The 19303-nt window shown below is 41.7% G+C and overlaps 1 protein-coding gene across 1 annotated transcript in view; it reads right to left on the bottom strand.

The window, feature by feature from the left end:
- DNAH11 (dynein axonemal heavy chain 11) overlaps positions 1–19303 on the bottom strand; it is a 206544-nt gene that overhangs the window by 79900 nt on the left and 107341 nt on the right. Inside the window, exons 52-55 of the mRNA XM_059712528.1 lie at positions 16774–16936; positions 15627–15750; positions 15070–15212; positions 1791–1952 (exon numbers count right to left, since the gene is read on the bottom strand). Of these exons, the coding sequence (XP_059568511.1) occupies positions 1791–1952; positions 15070–15212; positions 15627–15750; positions 16774–16936 (592 nt within the window). The remainder of the gene's footprint in view (positions 1–1790; positions 1953–15069; positions 15213–15626; positions 15751–16773; positions 16937–19303) is intronic.

The raw sequence follows: 19303 nt of genomic DNA, 5'->3' as shown, positions 1-19303 counted from the left end.
AGCCCCACTCCCAGGGAGTTTCCAAATCTCCCGTGAGGAGGCGCGTGCGTTGACAGAGTCTTCAGATAAATCCCCGGTGGCGCTGAGATGGGAAACTATTGTGGTCATTCCGTCAGCTGTCATTTAGTTCAATGCCAGGTAACAGAAAAGAACACAAACATTTCCATAGCCGCAGCCCGCCCACACCCCTGGGTGCTGCGTGCGCACTGACTGCAAATTATATGTCAACACACACCAAAGGGCTTGCCTTTAATGAATCCTTCCTCTGCGGCTGGAGGGGGTCACCTTGGGTAAGCACCTTCCACTCAGCATATGAGGCCCATCATTAGGAAGGGCCCAAATTATGCTGATAATTTTCAGTCTCCATCATGGAAATGAAAACTAAGAAAGTGATCAAATTAGTGCTCATTCCAAAAGAATCAAAGAGCTATTTCTGACCTCCACGGAAAAGGCACCACACGTGTTCAGAACATGGCCGCGTTGCGCTCGGAATTATAATGATGGCTCCTGAGTAACAAATGAGGGAGGTGGGAGAGTTAAATAAGCGCACGGCTCCGAAGTGAAATCATCTGGCTAATTTGTCTCCAGGCATCACTCAGCCCCACAGAAATGGGAACGTGCTCTCTAGGTCCCTGTGTGGCACTCGGCGTCCTACAGGAGGCGCCCCGATACCACGGGACAGAGCGTAGCACCTGCCAGGAGCCTCTGGACTTAAAACGATGCAAGTCCCGCCTCATCCAGCAGATGTCAATGGTCACTGGTACATGGAAGCTCCGTCGCAGTAACTTAGCCAGGAGAAAGCCCGCGCCAGAGCGTTCAATTCGAGGGTTCAGACGTAAAGGCAAAGGGACAGTGGCTATGAAAGTATCATTGAAACTCCCCAGAAATGCAGTTTAATTTGTATCGAGTGCCTTTCGGATCAGGCAGTTCGGAAGGGTGGTGACTGCGAACATTTCCCAGGGAGGTCTGTCTTCAGGTTTCTCTGAGAGGCGAGGTGACAAGAAGCCTAGAATTCAAAGTGATCCTGTGTCCTCCTGGAGAGTCGAAGGGAGCCCCTTTAATGGAGACGAACACTAACATCGCATGGAAGTCTACCAGGAATGTTTTATACTTTAAAATCTGGAAAAATCATTCAATATGACAAATAATGGTCACAATTATGAACACAGATTTCTTAGGCTGTTGCCAGGCTCACTGCATTCCTGGAATCAGGTAGGGCTTAATTTTATCGTCTAATAATTACAAGGAGGGTTCAGAATACCAGTTTACTAGAGGGAGCGAGTCAGTAGGTATCTGTTGCCTGCAGATTCTGCTTATCACGTTCACGTTACCAGGCTGGTCTGGTGAACAGAAGGACCAGTGTGCCATGTTTCCTATGTTAATACTCACCTGGAAGTCGGAGCTCGCGGCCCGGTGTAGGTCAGTGTCGGGCACCATGCTCTCGCAAGCTCCCTGGCCTTCTGGCGAGTCAGGGCATCAGTAGAACATGCTCACGTGTTGTGAGTGTGTGTCTGTCTGTACAGACACACACACACACACACACACACACACACACACACCTCAACTTGGTGTAAAAATGTCAATCATCATATCCCACAGAATGTAAACTAACAGAGAGGATCTTACCTTCAACAAACAAGGACAACTTTCTGATAGGAGGTGTAATTTGGAAAACATTTATTGGGACTTTTGGTCAGAGTGAGTGTGAGAGTGTGTGAGTGTGTGAGTGTGTGAGTGTGAGTGTGTGTGTGTGTGTGTGAGAGAGATATTCAGAGGCTAACACGACATACCTCAATCCCATTGATTTCCTCAATGAACCTCCTGCTGACTGAGACCAGAGCCTCCTGCGGCCACGCATGAAACCAGTCAATAGCCGTGCAGTTCACTATGGCTGGGAACTTCCGAGCTCTAACTCTCAGCGTGTGACCAACTGGAGAGAAACACAGAATGACCTGTGGAGACACGGGGGCAGGGCAGAGACAGGAGGTGATGAGTGAGCAAAGCGGTGCCTTGCGATCCTGGACAAGGGAAGAAAGGCGCACAGCCAACCGTGACATTCAACGACCCCCGTGCACTGCGGAGGGGAAACCTGCCCGAAGGGCTGCCCATCACACAGACAGAAAGGCTGCTGTGCGCTTTCATTACAACGGGCCTCTCCCCTTTCAGACATTTTTATGATGATCTTTAAGAGTGGGAAATGTATCCTTTTCTATCACACAAATAACATAATTACAATTAAAAAAAACAAAACCAAATCACATGACAAAACAGTGCCAACCCTTTCATCTTCTGTCTCCTTCCATTCACTACTTCATCCGGCCCCATACAACTGTGTGATACACTTTCTGAAAAACTGTTTTATCATATCGGTTATTTTGTTTTCATTTAAAGTAAAGTACGTTCACTGGAGTTCTTGACATTTGTAAAGGAGTAAAAAAATCAGTTTGCTGAATGCTTGTGATAATAATTTTACAAATTTCTGGTTTAAAACAACAGTTTTATTGATGCAATTAATGATTTAAGAGTTAATTTAAATTTGAATGTTTCCACACTCTCTTTCAAAGGGATTGATTTTTCCCCCTAAAGCATTTTAAAAATTCACTTAATAAAAATCACCAGCATATATGAGTCATGTAATATCTTATTTAACAGATGTATTTTTTAAAAATATATTTTTATTGATTTCAGAGAGGAAGGGGGGGGGAGAGAGAGATAGGAACATCAATGATGAGAGAGAATCATTGACTGGTTGCCTCCTCTACACCCCCCACCTGGGATCAAGCCCACACCCTGGACATGTGCCCTGACCAGGAATCAAACCATAACCTCCTGGTTCCTAGGTCAACCACTGAGCCACCCTGGTCGGGCAACAGATATTTTTATGTTTATTTAATTTTCTTTGGCTCTTCAATAACTCAAGAGAGCTAAATCCTATGTAAGATCTAAATATTTTTAATAATGCCCAAGCTGACTAATCATATATTCATTAAATTCAAGAGCCTAACTACAAATGTATTGATCGCTCTAATACTGCATGTGCTAAGTTAATGAACCTCAGTTACAATGCATAATTTTCACTTATATCTCAGTTCTTAGGTTTCTCCTACCAGCCTTCTTTTCTCCCCAGACTTGAATATTTCTCCTTTCTGAGAAGAGGGTTTTCCACACCCAACTTCATTTGTGACAATTTTAGAAAACTTCATTTATACATGATTGTAGCCAAGGCAGCAGGAAAGATAGCATCCTTTACTTGAGATCCTAACTATTTCCACCACATCTACCCATTACATTTCTACACTTGTTACTGGCATGCTGTCTGGATGGGGCTCAGCAGCCTGAGTTATGAGTCTTCCAGGTGATTCTGCCACCCACAGCGAAACCTAATAGTTTTAAAGTTACTATGGGAATACTGAAAGGAAACATTTACATGTTCAATGCTTTTGCAGTAGGTGACATACTCACCGAATCTAAGTCTCTATTCGACATACAGAGTGAAATAAAACATTTATGAAATTTTAAATAAATTAGATAATCATTATTAACCTAAATTCCAACTATCATCTAAAACAGATGCTGAGAACTAAACTAGAGAAATGTACCTGCTCATTAGTACTTCCTAAGAAATGAAAGGACATTAGTACTTCCTAAGAAATTGCTGGAAGAGTGCAATTATTGACCCAACTCACTGCCCGATTTCCAGTTTTGCTAGAAATCTAGCACAGAGTTTATCCTGCCGCCCGGTTTCCTGGGTGGTAGTCTTATGTGAGATTTTTTTTTTTTTTTCTGCGAGCCCATGCTAATGTCTGGAAACTGTCGATTGTTTTCTTCTTTTTCTAAAACAGTCTCTACAACTTCATGGACAATCTGGAGCAGACTCAAGCTGTTGCTCAAGGAATATTTTTATGGGAGGGAATCATTTTCCCCTATCATATTACCCTTAATTTCATGAGAGATTAACATAGCGACAAATTTATAAAAAATAGACAAATGATTGGAAAAGGGTGTTATGTTGTTGGTAATTTACTTCTTTAGCTTTATTGAGATACAACTGACAAATAAAATTACAAGATGTTTAAAGAGCACAGTGTGATGATTTTATACACTCAGACGTTGTGAAAGTCAGTTAACACATCCATCACCCCATATAGTTACCTCTTTTTTTGGTGTTAGAACATCTAAGTTCTCTCTCAGCAAATTTCAATTATACAAAACACTGTTATCAACTGTAGTCACATTATACATTAGATCCTCAGACCTTATAAAGTTTATATGCTGCTTACCAGTCTCTACCTATTTCCCCCATCCCCTGGCCCCTGGCAACCACTTTTCTACTCTGTTTCTGTGAGTTTTAGTTTTTTACTTATTTCACTTAGCATAATGCCTTCGAGTGTGGGCATCCTTGTCTGGTTCCCGATCTTAGAGGAAAAGTTCTCAGCTTTTCACAGGTGAGTATGGTGAATACTGTCATGTCTTCCCAGACGGAACCTTGCAATAAGGACTAGTTCAGGTTCCTTAAAAAACAACTGGGATTGCAACTCACTTAGAGAACAGGATTTAAGACTCTAAGCCCTGTTTCAAGCTATGTGCGCCACACAAACTCCATGAGGAGCAGGGTTCCGTCTGAGACTTCCATTCTTTGAAGCACACCTCGAGTTGGGAGTTTTGGGGAGGAGAGCACCCCAAACCTGAACAGATATCATCTACTTCTAAGTATCAAAGGCAACTGAAATATGTTTCCCCGGAAATAGTTCCTGGCAATTGTAAATGGCCACAGTGGCTTAAGGTACTTCCCAGTAGTGGATTAGAAAGAAAAGTCGGTTAAGAAAATAAAGTTAAAAATGTCTCAGACAGCTGTGCTCTAAAAGTAAATTCTCACAAATAAAAAGCAAACCCTGAAATCACCATCTATGTATTTCCCGCAGCTCTAACATTTGGATGTCAGAAACCTGCTTCGGGGATCCACACCATAGAATTTTCTACTCCCTTTTCCCCCTACACAGGTGTTATGACTCATTTGCAATAACCCACGTTTCACTGTGCTTTGTAATACGTTTCAATTTCTTTTACATAAGAGCCCACTGCAAGCATATATTTACTCGTATATCATGGACAGGACTGAGTCCATCTCCTCTTGTAATGGAAATTTGAATTGCTACCGTCACTCTGTATTTTTTTCCAGCTGATATAGTTTATTCTCAGAAGTAACCCTCCCACATATTTCCTTCAGAAGCTTCTATCTATAACTTTATCCTCAAAAGTCTCGGTGTTTTTCAAGAATGATAAGATCTGAATCCTCACAGGAATGGAGGTTTAGCATAGAAAATACTCTCTAGTTATCATCCTTCCATCTTCCTGTATCAGCCCCACCCAATAACTTTTTAATTTCAATTATTTTATGAGATCCAACAGCATATTTAATGTATACACTTTCAATACATTTTTCTATTTCCTTTTTAGGTAATACACAATCAAATTATTCCCATGACCTTTTACTTATGAATACTGACCAGTACAGAATTTTTTCAAGAGATAATATTTTACATGGGGGAGTTTTAGTGCCTTTGTTTTCTTTAAAAAAAAACGAAACTCTTCAACTCATAAAGAAGTGGAATGTAGAATCCCAATATGTAGCAAAGAGCAAATCCATACCTGGAGAGTAAAGACTGTAGGACTTACAATCCCCACCATGTTTTCATATGTATATATATACACTGTATTCCCTCTCTCAGCTGCCTGCCCATCCTCAGGGCTGCACTGCCCACACACTCCTCTCTGCAGCCCCATAACCTCATGTCAGTGCTTATTGTTTTGTTTTTAACAGAAAACCAGATGCCTGATTACCTGCTCAACAGGACACTACACAGCAACTCTATACACATGTGCAGTTGGAGAAACAAGACCCAATACTGTCCTTGCTAACCCACATCCAACTGTAAGCAAAACGTGAAGAACATGAACATGCTTCTCAAAATGCAAACTCAACATAAAGGGATGTCCTTCCTTCTGGGATTAAGCCTTTCCTTTCTGCTGTTAAAATTCTCTTTTGTTGTCTACAGTAAAGGAGATTATTTCTGCTTATTCTCTGAGATACTTCCTCACCATTTTTCCTCAATAAAATCTTCACTGTCCAGTCTTTTATTATCTTATACCCCTCGTATCTCTCATATGCTTAGTTGTAATTTTATACTTCTTTGTACAATTTGTGGGTGGATGCCTGTTTTCCCAACAATGAACTGGCTGGTAAAATAAACAAGCAAGCACCCTCCCTCCCTCCTCCAGCTTTCTCATATATCTACCATGAACAGTTAGAAAATTTGGCAAGAGCAAAAAATAATGTAAGATATTGAGAAAAGAACTTGAGAACTGTGTAACATACATAAAGATTGCTATCTGTTTCACTGACGGCCAATAGGGGCATTTTGACTAAATGCCTGTGAACTGTGTGCCACATTCCCTGAGGAGCTCCATTATTATAAGGATGTTAATTTTCCCCACATTAACAAATTTTAGGCACTTTTAATAATTCCCAGCAGGAAATCACTTTGTAGAGCGCTACAACGTGATTCTAAAGTTCATATGAAAGAATAAAGGGTAGAAATGTCAAGAAAGAACTTACTCTCTCAGGGATAAAACCTTAAGTTATAATAAATAAAACTGCATAGGTGAATGAATGGGAACATTCAATACTGTTAAGTGTATCCACAACATTCCCAAATTAGTCTATACATTATCATTGTGTGTGTGTGTTTTTCAGCCTTTAATATATTTTCTACAAAAACTCAAGCTGTTGAAACAACAAAAAAATTACTCGTTTTGTTATTACAAAAAAAAGAGTGAGAAATTCTAATTCACAAAGGATGAACACAGGACACTGGTCTTACTGTACATACAATATTACAATAAATTGATTAGGTACAGACTTAACATTTAAGACTTTACACACACACACGTACTTTGACAGAAGATAAACAGGACAATATTAGTCACTGATATGTCCATTACGACTCAGAGAAAGAACATCACTGACTGGAGTCTACTGTTTTCCTGGCACACAATCACTATATAGGCTGGTCCTAAATCATGTGGTATTGTTAAGGATATCTTTCGACAAATATGAACATTCTTTTTTTTTATGTTAAGCTGATTTTCCAGTTCATCTGGGAGTGTAAAGTTACAGATATCTAAGTAAATGTAGAAAAGGAATACTATAGAACTATAGCAATCAAATCAGCATGGTATTGACATAAAAACAGATATCAATGGAACTGAACAGAGAGCCCAGAAATAAACCCACACCTATATGGTCAATTAACCTATGACAAGGGAGGAAAGAATATGCCTGGGGTAATGACAATCTATTTAATAAGTGGTTTTGGGAAAACTGCTCAAATGCATGCAAAAGAATGAAACTGGATCGTGTTGTTATAAATGTAAGAAGAAACTCAAAATAGACCAAACACTTGAAACCATAAAACCCCTGTCAGAATGGCTATCACCAATAAACCAACAAACAACAAATGTTGGTGAGGATATGGAGAAGAACCTTTTGCACTGTTGATGGAATTGTAAATTGGTGCAGCCACTATGGAAAACAGTATGGAGGTTCCTCAAAAAGTTAAAAATAGAACTACCATATGACCCAGCAATGCCACCTGGGTATTTATCCAAAGAAGTCCAAAACCCTAATTAAAAAAGATATATGTACCCTTATGTTCACTGCAGCATTACTTAAAATAGCCAAAATATGAAAGCAACCCAAGTATCCATCAATAGACAAATGGGTAAAGAAGATGTGATACATATACACAATGGAATACTACTAGGCCATTCAAAAGAATGAAATTTTGCCATTTGAGACAACACGGACGGACCTAGAGTGTACTATGCTAAGTGAAATAAGTCAGACAAAGACAAATACCATATGATTTCACTTACATGTGGAATCTAAAAAAAAACCAAAATAAATGAACACAAAACAGAAACAAATGCAGAGAGAACAAACTAATGGTTACCAGATGGGAGGGGGGTTGGAAGGATAGTGGAAAAGGTGGAGGAATTAAGATGTACAAATTCAGCAACAAAAAACAGTCATGGGATGTGGAATCTAAAGAACAATATAAATAAACAAATAAAACAGAAACACTCGTAGATACAGAGAACAGAAAGATGGTTGCCAGAGGGGAGGGGGGTTGAGGGACTGGGTAAAAAAAACACGAAGGGATTGGGAAGTACAGGTTGGTAGTTACAAAATGGTCATGGGTAAGTAAAGCACGGCATAGGAAATACAGTCGAAAAGAGTGTGATGACTATGTATGGTGCCATGTGGGCACTGGAAATATCAGGGGGAACATTTTGTAAAGTACATGAATGTCTAACCACCATGCTTTATATCTGAAACTAATATAAAATAATATCCCTAGAGGCGTTTGCCAAACCAACCAACTAACCATCCAACCAACCAGTCATTGGAGCATAAAGTACAGTGTAGGGAATATAGCAAATAATATTGTAATAACTATATATGGTGCCAGGTAGATATTAGGCTTACCACAGTGATCACTTTGCAAGGTATATAAATGTCTAATTACTGTGTTATACACCTGAAACTAATATAACACTTATCCAAACTGTAATTAAAAAATTAAAACAAATACTTAAATGTAGAAAAGGAAAGGATATTGCCCTACTAGATTTCCAGAATATACTGTAGAGCTACAACAAACAAAGTTGTGTTTATGCAAGCGTAGACAGATTTGAGGAACATAGTAGAGAGTCAATAACACAGTGCCACATATTTAGGCGTTCAATATATGAGACTGGAATAATTTCAAATGGTGATGAAATAGAATAAATAGTGTTGAAACAATGGGGGGGAGTAGAAAAACTACCTTATAATGTATGTAACAATCTAAGGCTAAACATTAAAAACTTAAGTTAAAGAAAATTCAAGATAACATTTTATAACCACAGAGCATGGAGATTCCTCTTTAAAAAGCCTTAACACACAAAAGCCACAAGGAAAGATCAGATAAACTTTATACATATAAATGTAAAACAGATGTCATTGTAAACACAGTTGGCAGAATTATAGTGTACTGGCAACATGCAAAACAGACAAGGACATTACAAACATATAAATATTATTCAGATATATAAAGAGCTCTTATAAATCAATATAAATATTAACAAACCAATATGGAATTTGGCAAAGGGTATAAATGGATAAAGGTTTTGCACCAATTGCTATTTAGAATAAAGTACATTTGAGTTAAATAGTTCACTCTATCCACCAAGTTCTTGGAATCATTTGATTTTTTTTTTTCCCTGTGGGAGCCTTCTAATCAAAAAGGCAAAGAGAGGTAAAGGAAAGAGTGAGGGATGTAAAAAAAAAAAAAAAGTTAGTTCTGAATATGTACTTTGTATGTCCATATATACACACAGAATACTGAAAGGAAACATGCCAACATATTTTCAGTAGTTGTTTCTAGGAAACAAAATTCTCACTATTTCTATTAATTCTTTCATATTCTTCTGTAGATTTACCAATGCAGTAAGGGATAAGAGCAGATAAATAGAATAGGAGGAAAGACAAAATATTATCTGTAGGTTATATAATACCATAGTTTTTATTTTCTTCAGATGGTTCTGAATTTTAAAATTTTATACAATGAGCATATATTTCTTACATGATCAGAAATAGATCTCTATGACAGATAGACAGGCACACAGACAATAGACACACACCTAAGTCGATAGATATATATGTAACAAGAAAGACAGATGTGTAAAATCTTGGGAATGAATCAGGGGCTGCTACATATGTCAACTGTTCTTGCCCCTCTGGCATTAGATGGCCAGGGAGGAGGACAAGAAAGAAAAGCTCTGGGGTTAACTAAAGTCAGCTGGAGAGAGGATGCAAGTGCTAGCTGCAAGATAAAAATTACGTAAGAAAAGGCACATGTACTAATGTGAAGGCGAGAAGGCGTTTGGCATTTACTTACTGGTTTATTTCAGGCGATGCAAGGACACACATCTGATCGTCATTAATGGGAACTGCCCTGTGGGAATCACAGGTCATGTTTTGCAGCCAACAGGTTCTCGCTGCCCCTGCCTTCCAAATGGGAGCCGGCTTTGGGTGGTGAGCATGGGTAATGGGGTGGCAACGTCACATCATTTAGCTTGACCTGCCAGGTGTGCTCAACAACCTCGTAGCGCAGGGAGCTTCCCATGCTGCCCAGCTCGGAGCACGCGTGAAGGAGACAGCAGCTCATCAGAAATCCTGAGTCTTTAGCACATGCCCGTGTCACAATATATGAGACTAACATATAGCAAATCCAGATTCTTTTTTAATTCCAAGGATTGGGGAATACATATGGATTAAAGAGAAAGAAGCTGCCGTTTTCCAGCCAAAAGGTGATCCATTTTTATGGCACATTATTTCTCTCAGCACTGACCGCTGACCTTTCTCACGATACAACGAACTAAGTGACAAGGCCAAGAAGGGTCAGGAGTACTTGAGGGAAATATCCTACTCCTCCGTAAAACTAAAAAGCAAAACCAAACTAAAAAGCAAAAAGCCCTCCTACCCATTTTAGTAGGAAAGAGACATTATTTAATTAGCAATCCTACGACAATGGGGAGAAAATGACCCATATCTAACTCCAAAATAAATGCTAACTTGCACAAAGATATAGACTAAAAAATGAGACTAGAAAGAAGACTAAACACCAGTAGAGATCACTAGAAAACCGATCTCAGCTTCGGTAAGCCTGCCTAAACAGATCACAGGAAACACATACAGGAAAAGACTGATGGATTTAACAACATAAAAATTTAAAATTTCACACGATTACCAGTGAGTACAAGGATCTCAACAGCTACTGAAAGGAATGTAATAGGTAGAGACGTCCTTGACAAGATATCTATCCTGAAGCAAAGGCCAACAGAAGGCAGAATGGTGAAACATTAGACACATCTTCATTAATATAAAAGTCAAAATTCTCACTACAGCCACTAATTATTGAATATTCTTCTGCAGACTTACCAAAGCAATGAGGGATAAGAGCAGATAAGTAGAATATTAGGAAAGACAAAGTACTACCTGCAGGCCTTATGATATTAATGGCCTTACAGAAACTATCAGAGAGGCAGTGAAATGGCTCGCTATAAATAAAAATCAACACCGCTCCTATACACAAACAATCCACCATAAAAAACCTTATGAAAGGCATATTCCATCTACAAAAGAAATTTATCATAAAGATTAAATTCTCCCTAGTATAAAATTAGCCTTCAGCATGACTTCAATCAAAATCAAAATGCACTGTGTTTAGAATTTGACAAAAATGATTCTGATGTTTATCCAGATGTATAAACAGGTGAGAAGAACAAAGAAAAACTAGACAAGAAAGAGCAATTAGATATTAGATATAAAAATGTATTAAAAAATTTAATAATTCACATAGTACCAGGCTGGGATCAGTAGTAAAGAGGCATATCAAGAAGAGAGAATAGAGGATCTAGAAATAGATCCAAATAATATGGATATTTGGCAGGTAATAAATAATAATGGTGCTTTAAATCAGTAGGAAGAAATGCATGATTGTGAGATGAAAAGATCTTTTTGGATCCTAGCCAGTTTCCTCAGTGGTTAGAGCATCAGCCCTTGGACTGAAGGGTTGTAGTTCGATTCTGGTCAAGGGCACATACCTGGGTTGCAGGCTCGATCCCCGGCCCTGGGGAAGGCAACCAATCAATGTGTGTCTCTCACATCCATGTCTCTCTCTCTCTGTGTCTCTACCCTTCCCTTCCACTCTCGCTAAGAAAAAAAATAAAAATAAATGGAAAAAAATATCCTTGGGCAAGTAGTAAAACAACAACAAAAATTTTTAAAAAGATATCCTTTTGGGGAAAAATAACCTGAAACCACTCAGCTCACTCTATCACACAGTCACTTCTCCAGACTCCCTGCAGGTAGAGGTGGCATGTCACACACCTGTGGCCTGTAAGACATCAGATTGAGCTTCAGGAGGAAGCTCTGGTTTCGTGATATAAAGAGCCCAAGTCTTCTTCCCGCCTGGAAGCAGGAGGCACGGGGAGGAGCGCGGGAGGAGAGAAATGAGGAAGCCAAGGTCCATAAGGGGGTCGCTGAGCTAGTCTGGGCTCGGTGAGTGGGACGCTTCATTCTCTTATTTGTTATCCAAGTGCGTACCAACGGCTTCTAGTGAAGTGTTTTATAATTTTGGAGAGAAAAACACGATCCGAAATTTCAAGAAACCTCCAGACCCATGAAGGAAAATGCTGATTAATCTAACGTAACAACTTTTTAAAACTTTAAAGTTATGAACAATTAAACACACATATATACATTTAAACGGCAAAAGACAGAACGGGGCATATCTGAGGCACATACATAAGGCTAACTGACAGTGAGAGAACTCTTATAAACAAAACCCAACACAGTTCGGTGGAAAAGTCGACCCGTTGTGACTTGGCCTCAGAAGTTACCCAGCAGCACTCGGCCTTACCGTTCCCGCTCTGGTAGCTGAGGCTGTCCTAAGCCCCCCCAGCTTCAAGGAGAGAGGCCCTCGCCCACACCTGAGTTAGAAGAGCATCAGATCGTCGGCAGGCGTATTTTAAACCCGCTGCAAGCCGTACCTATGGATTCCAGCAATTCCTCTCCCAGGAATTTAGTCTACAGAAGCAAGCAAAGTCGTGTATAAAAGACATGCGTGAAGAATGCTCATTTTACCATGATTTTTAACGACCGGTCTCACAACTCAGCGCGCCTCCGACTCACCAGGAGGCCTTATTAAAACAGAGGTTGCTCAGAGTCTCTGACTCAAGAGGCCTTGGTGGGAAGGGCTGGGGGATTTGCATTTTTAGCAAGTTTCTAGGTGACACTCACTCTGCTGTTCTGAGGAACAGACTCTGACAACCAGTGATTTACAACATGCCTGTCTCAAATGCTACTACTGCACCTGTTTTGCTATTTCATGGAGAAAATTTGATGCAGATCTATCACAATCTATCTTGTTACAACCTGGCAAACATATTCTTAGTGACATTTTTGATGAGGAGAAAACTTTGGGCAACTAACCTGTACGTTCTTATCTTCTAACCTCAGCCCAGAATTGCTAGTGAGATTAATATGGAATTTGACACAGTGGGGTGGAAGGGAACCTTACAATTACTCTCCCCCTCCAAGCAGAGGTATACTCACGGCTAATGTCACTGCCTCGTCCCTCTCCTGTGTGCCCCAGGCTGTCACAGCCCTGGAACTTGTCAGTAACTTGACAGGCGGACAACATTAGAAGTAGCAAAGTAGTAACTTTTCTAGGCTGCTAGCCATTTTTATCCTAGAAAGCCGGAATTTTCCTTAAACTGGCATCCTGCCATGAGTTGGGGGCGTTTCCTGTTCCGTTATAATACTTGCTCTTCATTGCTGCCGTTATTTGGTTCTATTCTATTTCTATAAACTACCCTGCAGCATAGAGTTGTCTAGAGCAGTGGTCGGCAAACTCATTAGTCAACAGAGCCAAATATCAACAGTACAACGATTGAAATTTCTTCTGAGAGCCAAATTTTTTAAACTTAAACTATATAGGTAGGTACACTGTTATTAACTTAATTAGGGTACTCCTAAGGTTTAGGAAGAGCCACACTCAAGGGGCCAAAGAGCCGCACATGGCTCGCGAGCCACAGTTTGCCGACCACGGGTCTAGGGGGAAGGACCTGGGGTTGAGCCTCAGGTCATCTGAGTAATATTACTTGCCCTCAAGAGCTGATATCATTCACTTCCTTAGCCCAAACTTCTCCCACTGCTCCCTAAATGACTTAGAGCCTCCCTTCCTCATCCCAATTTACTTTCCCAGCCTGACTGACCTAGTTCTCCTAATACGAAGTCTTGGGTTTCTCCAAATATCTACTGAGCAGTCCACCCTTATTCTTTGTTGTTGTTGTTAATCCTCACCTGAGGATATTTTTTTCATTGATTTTTAGAGAGAGTGGAAGGGAAGGAAGGGGAGAGAAGAGAGAGAGAAACATCCATGTGAGAGAGAAACATCCATTGGTTGCTTCCTGCACATGCCCCGACTGGGGCCAGAGATCACACCTGCAACCCAGGTACATGTCCTTGACCTGGAATATAATCTAAAACACTTCAGTGTGGGGGCCAATGCTCTAACCACTGAGCACACCAGCCAGGACATATTATATATACCCATATCCTATATAATAAAAGGCTATTATGCAAATCAACCAAACAGCAGAACAACTGGTCGGTATCATGCATACTGACCACCAGAGAACAGAAGCTCAATGCAGGAGCTGCCCCCTGGTGGTCAGTGCACTCCCACAGGGGGAGCGCTGCTCAGCCAGAAGCCAGGCTCATGTGGTCAGCAATGGTGGGAGCATCTCCCATTCAGCAGTGCTAAGGATGTCTGACTGACAACTTAGGAGCAGGCCTAAGCTGTCAGTCAGACATCCCCTGAGGGCTCCTGGACTGCGAGAGGGTGCAGGCCGGGCTGAGGGACCCCCCGAGTGCACGAATTTCATGCACCGGGCCTCTAGGTTTTATATAAATTCTATTTCCTCCCCTGAAAGTTCTTCCCCACCCCATCCTTTCCCCATGAATTTCAATCCACACTTGAAACAAGGCACACTGCTTCCTCTGGCAGGGCCTAAGGCATTTAGGAAGGACACGGAGCTCCTCTGTAAACCCCGCACTGCTTACATCGGCCCCGACTACAATTATTTGTGAGGGCTCTTATCTCCTGTCATAGTGTCAGCTCCTCAAGGACCGAGACCACGTCCAGTTCACCCGCGTGCCGCACAGCCCACGCAGCACGATGCCGTGTAGGAGCTCAGCATCACGGGAAACCTTAGGCAGGTACGCTCCACACCTGGGCCTGCAGAAACGCAAATGTCCTTTCACACTAATGACTGGATGTGTCGTTACGGAACGAATGTCCAAAATTCAAACTCGGGACATAAATCCTGAAACCGAACCACAGCAGAGTGCCCAGCGCAGGTTTTAAATAATATGCCAGGAAAGCGAGCGTCTCTTACTTTGAGCTGTAGCCGCACCCTGGCCAAAAAGAACTGCCAACAGTTTTCTCTGGAGTCCACCGTGCCCAGACCACGGACTTCGCTGCGGATTCCGGAAATAATCTTGTCCACATCTTCATCGCTGAAGAGATCGGGGATGTCTCCTGCCCCCAAAGAAGGAAGAAGAGTTACTGAAAGACCCTCACAATTTAAATGTTAGATAATGATTTTTTTAATGGTCAAAATGCTTTACGATACACAGTTCAGCTCAACGGACAAAGTAAGACTGGGAAAAATCAGAAATGCCCTTTTCTCCTTTTTTGCATTTACAAGACACACGACACACTGAACTCGTACACGTAGGAACAACATTGACTCCACCGAAGGCCCCCGCGAGCACCTCACCTCCGTGAGCACGCTAAGGAAGCAGTGCACGGCAAATTAGTTAGGTTTATAGAGTTCTCCCCAAAGACTGCCCCGGCATCTCGAAGACAGACGATCTCTCTTCAAAGTTCACTGGGACTACAGACCATTTGTCATTGGGGAAGAGCTTTCAAGAAAGGTGTTGGTTTAATCACCTGATGCCAGCAAGTCATTAATCAGCACGAGGAAGCTCTCATCTAGAACCTGGGCATCTGTCAGCAGGAACACCGTGGGCATGTTCTTGGCTCCGGTTCGGATGAACAAATTGGCTAGATCTACCTGTAAGGAAAGGAGGCCATCGCTCATGTTTTGTTAAAATGCTGACGCGACGCAGGGAGTGTGCGTGCGCGCGCTGGGAAGGACTGAGTGACTACCACAGGAGAGCTGCCTGGTGTACTCGCCATCTGCTGACATGCTCTTTCCTCTCTGGGACCTGCTATGGGGGCAAAGAGCGTGGCATCACCTCCAGGCCTGGTATGAGTGTGAGGGGGTCACGTCTGTGGCTTTACTGGTGCAGAGGGATGAAAGCAGGCTGCTGCTGGGGGGCGGGGAGTTCCATTCTGGGGGAGTAGATGTGAACTCGGTGAAGCCTCGGTCAGGCCAGACAGTGTAGGGACATTTCTGCTCATTTTGATAATGACTGTCTCTAGTTCATGGAAAACACTTTTTGTTTTGACTATTTAGTTTCGTTCAGTAATACTGAAAGCATGTGCTTTGGGGTTTTATGTTTTAAAACAGCACTTGCCACAAATTCTAAGTACTATTTTGTAGGTAGGGTTGTGATTAAAAAGGCAAATTTTTAAAACGCATGCATTTCTTGAATGTGTTTCCATTGAATTTTATGGTCATGATCTTAACCAAAGTGGAAAGAACCTATTTGCACTTACAAAGGTGAAATAAAAAAGCGAAAGTTTAAAGACGGGTGAGTTTCTTGAATGTATTTCCATTGCATTTTAGTGTCATAACCTGATCCCACGTGGGAGGAATCCCTGTGCACTTGCAGAGGCAGTGCCTTCTCCCTCCTTTACACGGGAATGTTAACAGTGCTGCACATCAGGTGTGGTCTACGCAAAGGAAGCAAGTATGTAATAAAATATTTCCTGAGCCAGGGCTATAGGCATAGACACCTATAACCATCCATAAACATTTACGATGCCTAGTTTGACCCTGAAGGAGAAAAAGCCAAAGGGATTCAATTAAATCCTCGAAAGGGATTGCCCTCCCCCTCTGCTGGGTGGAGAGGCCTTGGCCAAATCTGGGAGTCGGAGCTGACGAGGGGAGGGGCCCCCCACTTTTACTCACCCGGAGTTCTTGGACCCCGAAGCCTTGGGTCAGGGTGACCTGGAAGACCTCCAGGCTGCACATGTGGGCCGCCAGCCGGGACAGGCTCTGCTTGCCGCTGCCGCCCACTCCGATCAGGAGGGCATAGCCCTGAGGCGCCCGGAGGATTCGACTGATGCGACACCTGGTGAGAAAAAGCGCACCCACCGCAGCGGGAAACCTGGGACTAGGGCTCTTTCATTTTTTGGATAAATATTTAGACGCTAAATTCCAATGTTTCTTCCAATCTTGTAGTTCTTATTCTTCTGTTTTCCCATCAAAGATGCTGCCTGCATCTGCCCTCGCAATGTTCGCCTAACAAACCATCCTCTGCTAATAGCATCTTGGACTCTCTTACTGTGTAAGCACCCTCCACCAAAACTCGAGAACGCACATACAGGTCTTTGATCAATGCCTCGGATTTGTTTGATTAGCAGATATGATCCCACCCTTCCCATCAGCATCTGTGCAGGACGTCAAAGGGAGAATGTCTTTGTGCCAGAAACCTTTGCCATAGAATTAATTTGGAAAGAATGGATTTGTTTAGACCGCCAAACCTCGCACAAGCGATTTACTTCACGCAGGTTAAGCAATCGCCTCTTTTATATGATTCTTACTTCCTTCACACCAAAGCTTTCCCTGGGCCTCAAACACTCTAGAAAATTTGCTAAAATCCTTCAGAATCACCAAATTAGATTTCCAGCAAGGCGAGCTAATCCCTTGCCCTATATTATTGAAGAAATTCTGAATGCTGAAGCTGTTGATATTATTGCTACATTTAAAAACAGGAATAAGTTGGCTTTACCATGATCAAAACATGGGTTTGGTTGAAGAAAGACATCATAATTATGTTGTAGATATTAAGAAAAACAACAAACAAAATATAAACATATGGATACCAAATGCAAAAAAATAACACCAAAAAACCCCCAAACTGGACACCATGGCGCTAGCTCGAGGTTGCTTTTCTGAAATGAACTGAAACTGCAGGCCTGACTGGTCCACACAGACGGTTTTTTACAGAGGGCTTCTTGAAAAAATGAAGCTGGGCTGGGGTCACTTAGACTAGGACCAGCACGTGTGAGCATTTCCCGAAAACCTTCAATAATTGAAAAGATGGGCTTTTTTTTACAAGCTCAGCCAACCCTTAGATTTTACTGAATGTGACCACACAACAAAACCACCTTGGGAAAGCTGTAAAATTGCTCTGACACGAGTGAAACCCCAAATTACTAAGAGGGTTTTCATGTCATTTCAGTGTACGCTTTGAGGTTTGTACCTTACCGGACTCTCTAAGCAGCCACGGCCCTTTCTACCACACCCGAGGACACACTCCGAAGCCACCTCTGACTCAGGGAGTCAGCTTCGAGCTCAGATTCCCTGATCAAAGAAACAGCCTTCCGTTTCAGGCCCCTGAGCGCTCCCTGTGGAAGGGTTACATGAAGACTCCCACAGCCTCAGCGGGAGGTCCCTCTCGCCTGAGCCCCCTCTCACCTGAGCCCAGGCATTCAAACAGTCAGTGTAGACCTGCCCCACCAGACACAGAGTTACTAGTAATGTAGCTACCACCATGGTCATAGATTCCAACTAAAATTGGGTAATCAGGGTGTTACAACTGCAAAGGGATCGATAAAACAATCAATACTTAGCATGCTTATAATGCGGAGGCCTCACAATTTTTCTTAGGCACTTTGGGCTAAGCATTTTAAAGAGTAGATCTTTTCAAAAATTGAATTCCCCACATGTTTTGGTCTGTTTGGATGTCCTTCCTCACATACTTCCTTCTTTCTTGACTGACTTTTAATCACGATTTCATTATTTTAATCTTTGCCCAAGTACCACTTACTAAAAAGACCAGTGTTATTAACTGAATGGTATCCCCTCCAACTCATATGTTAAAGCTGTACCTCAGAACATAAGCTTATATGAAAACGGGGTCATTCCAGAAGTAACTGGTTCAGATGATATCATTCTAGAGTAGGGTGGGCCCCTTATCCAGTACAACCGGTGTCCTTATAAAAGGGAATTTGGACACAGACACACAGAGGGAGAACGCCACGTGAGGACTGGAGTTAAGCCAAGGAACTACCAGAAGCTAGGAGAGAATTCTGACCCTTCTGACACTTTGATTTCACACTCTTTGCCTCCAGAACTGTGAGACAATAAACATTTACTTTTCTAAACCTCCCAGTTTGCAACATTTTGTTACAGCAGCTCCAGCAAACTAATACAGCCAGTGAGACATGAATGTGACTAGTAGAACAGCATTGGCCCAAAAGTGCAATCGATGGAATCCCACACAGCAGCAGCCAGGACAAGCTGCTCAGACTTCAATAAATCACATCATTCCCATGCTACAAATCTGTCCAAAAGCATCTCACTGAACTTAGAGTAAAATCAAAACATCTTTGAAAAAAGAGATAGAGGAAGACATAAACAGATGGAAGAACATACCGTGTTCATGGATTGGTAGAATCAACATCATTAAAATGTCCATACTACACAAAGCAAT

This window comes from Myotis daubentonii, chromosome 10 (genome assembly GCF_963259705.1).
Source record: "Myotis daubentonii chromosome 10, mMyoDau2.1, whole genome shotgun sequence".
In the NCBI taxonomy this organism is placed as follows: Eukaryota; Metazoa; Chordata; class Mammalia; order Chiroptera; family Vespertilionidae; genus Myotis; species Myotis daubentonii.
Note: the sequence above shows the minus strand (reverse complement) of the source record. Positions and strands in the feature narration are given on the sequence as shown.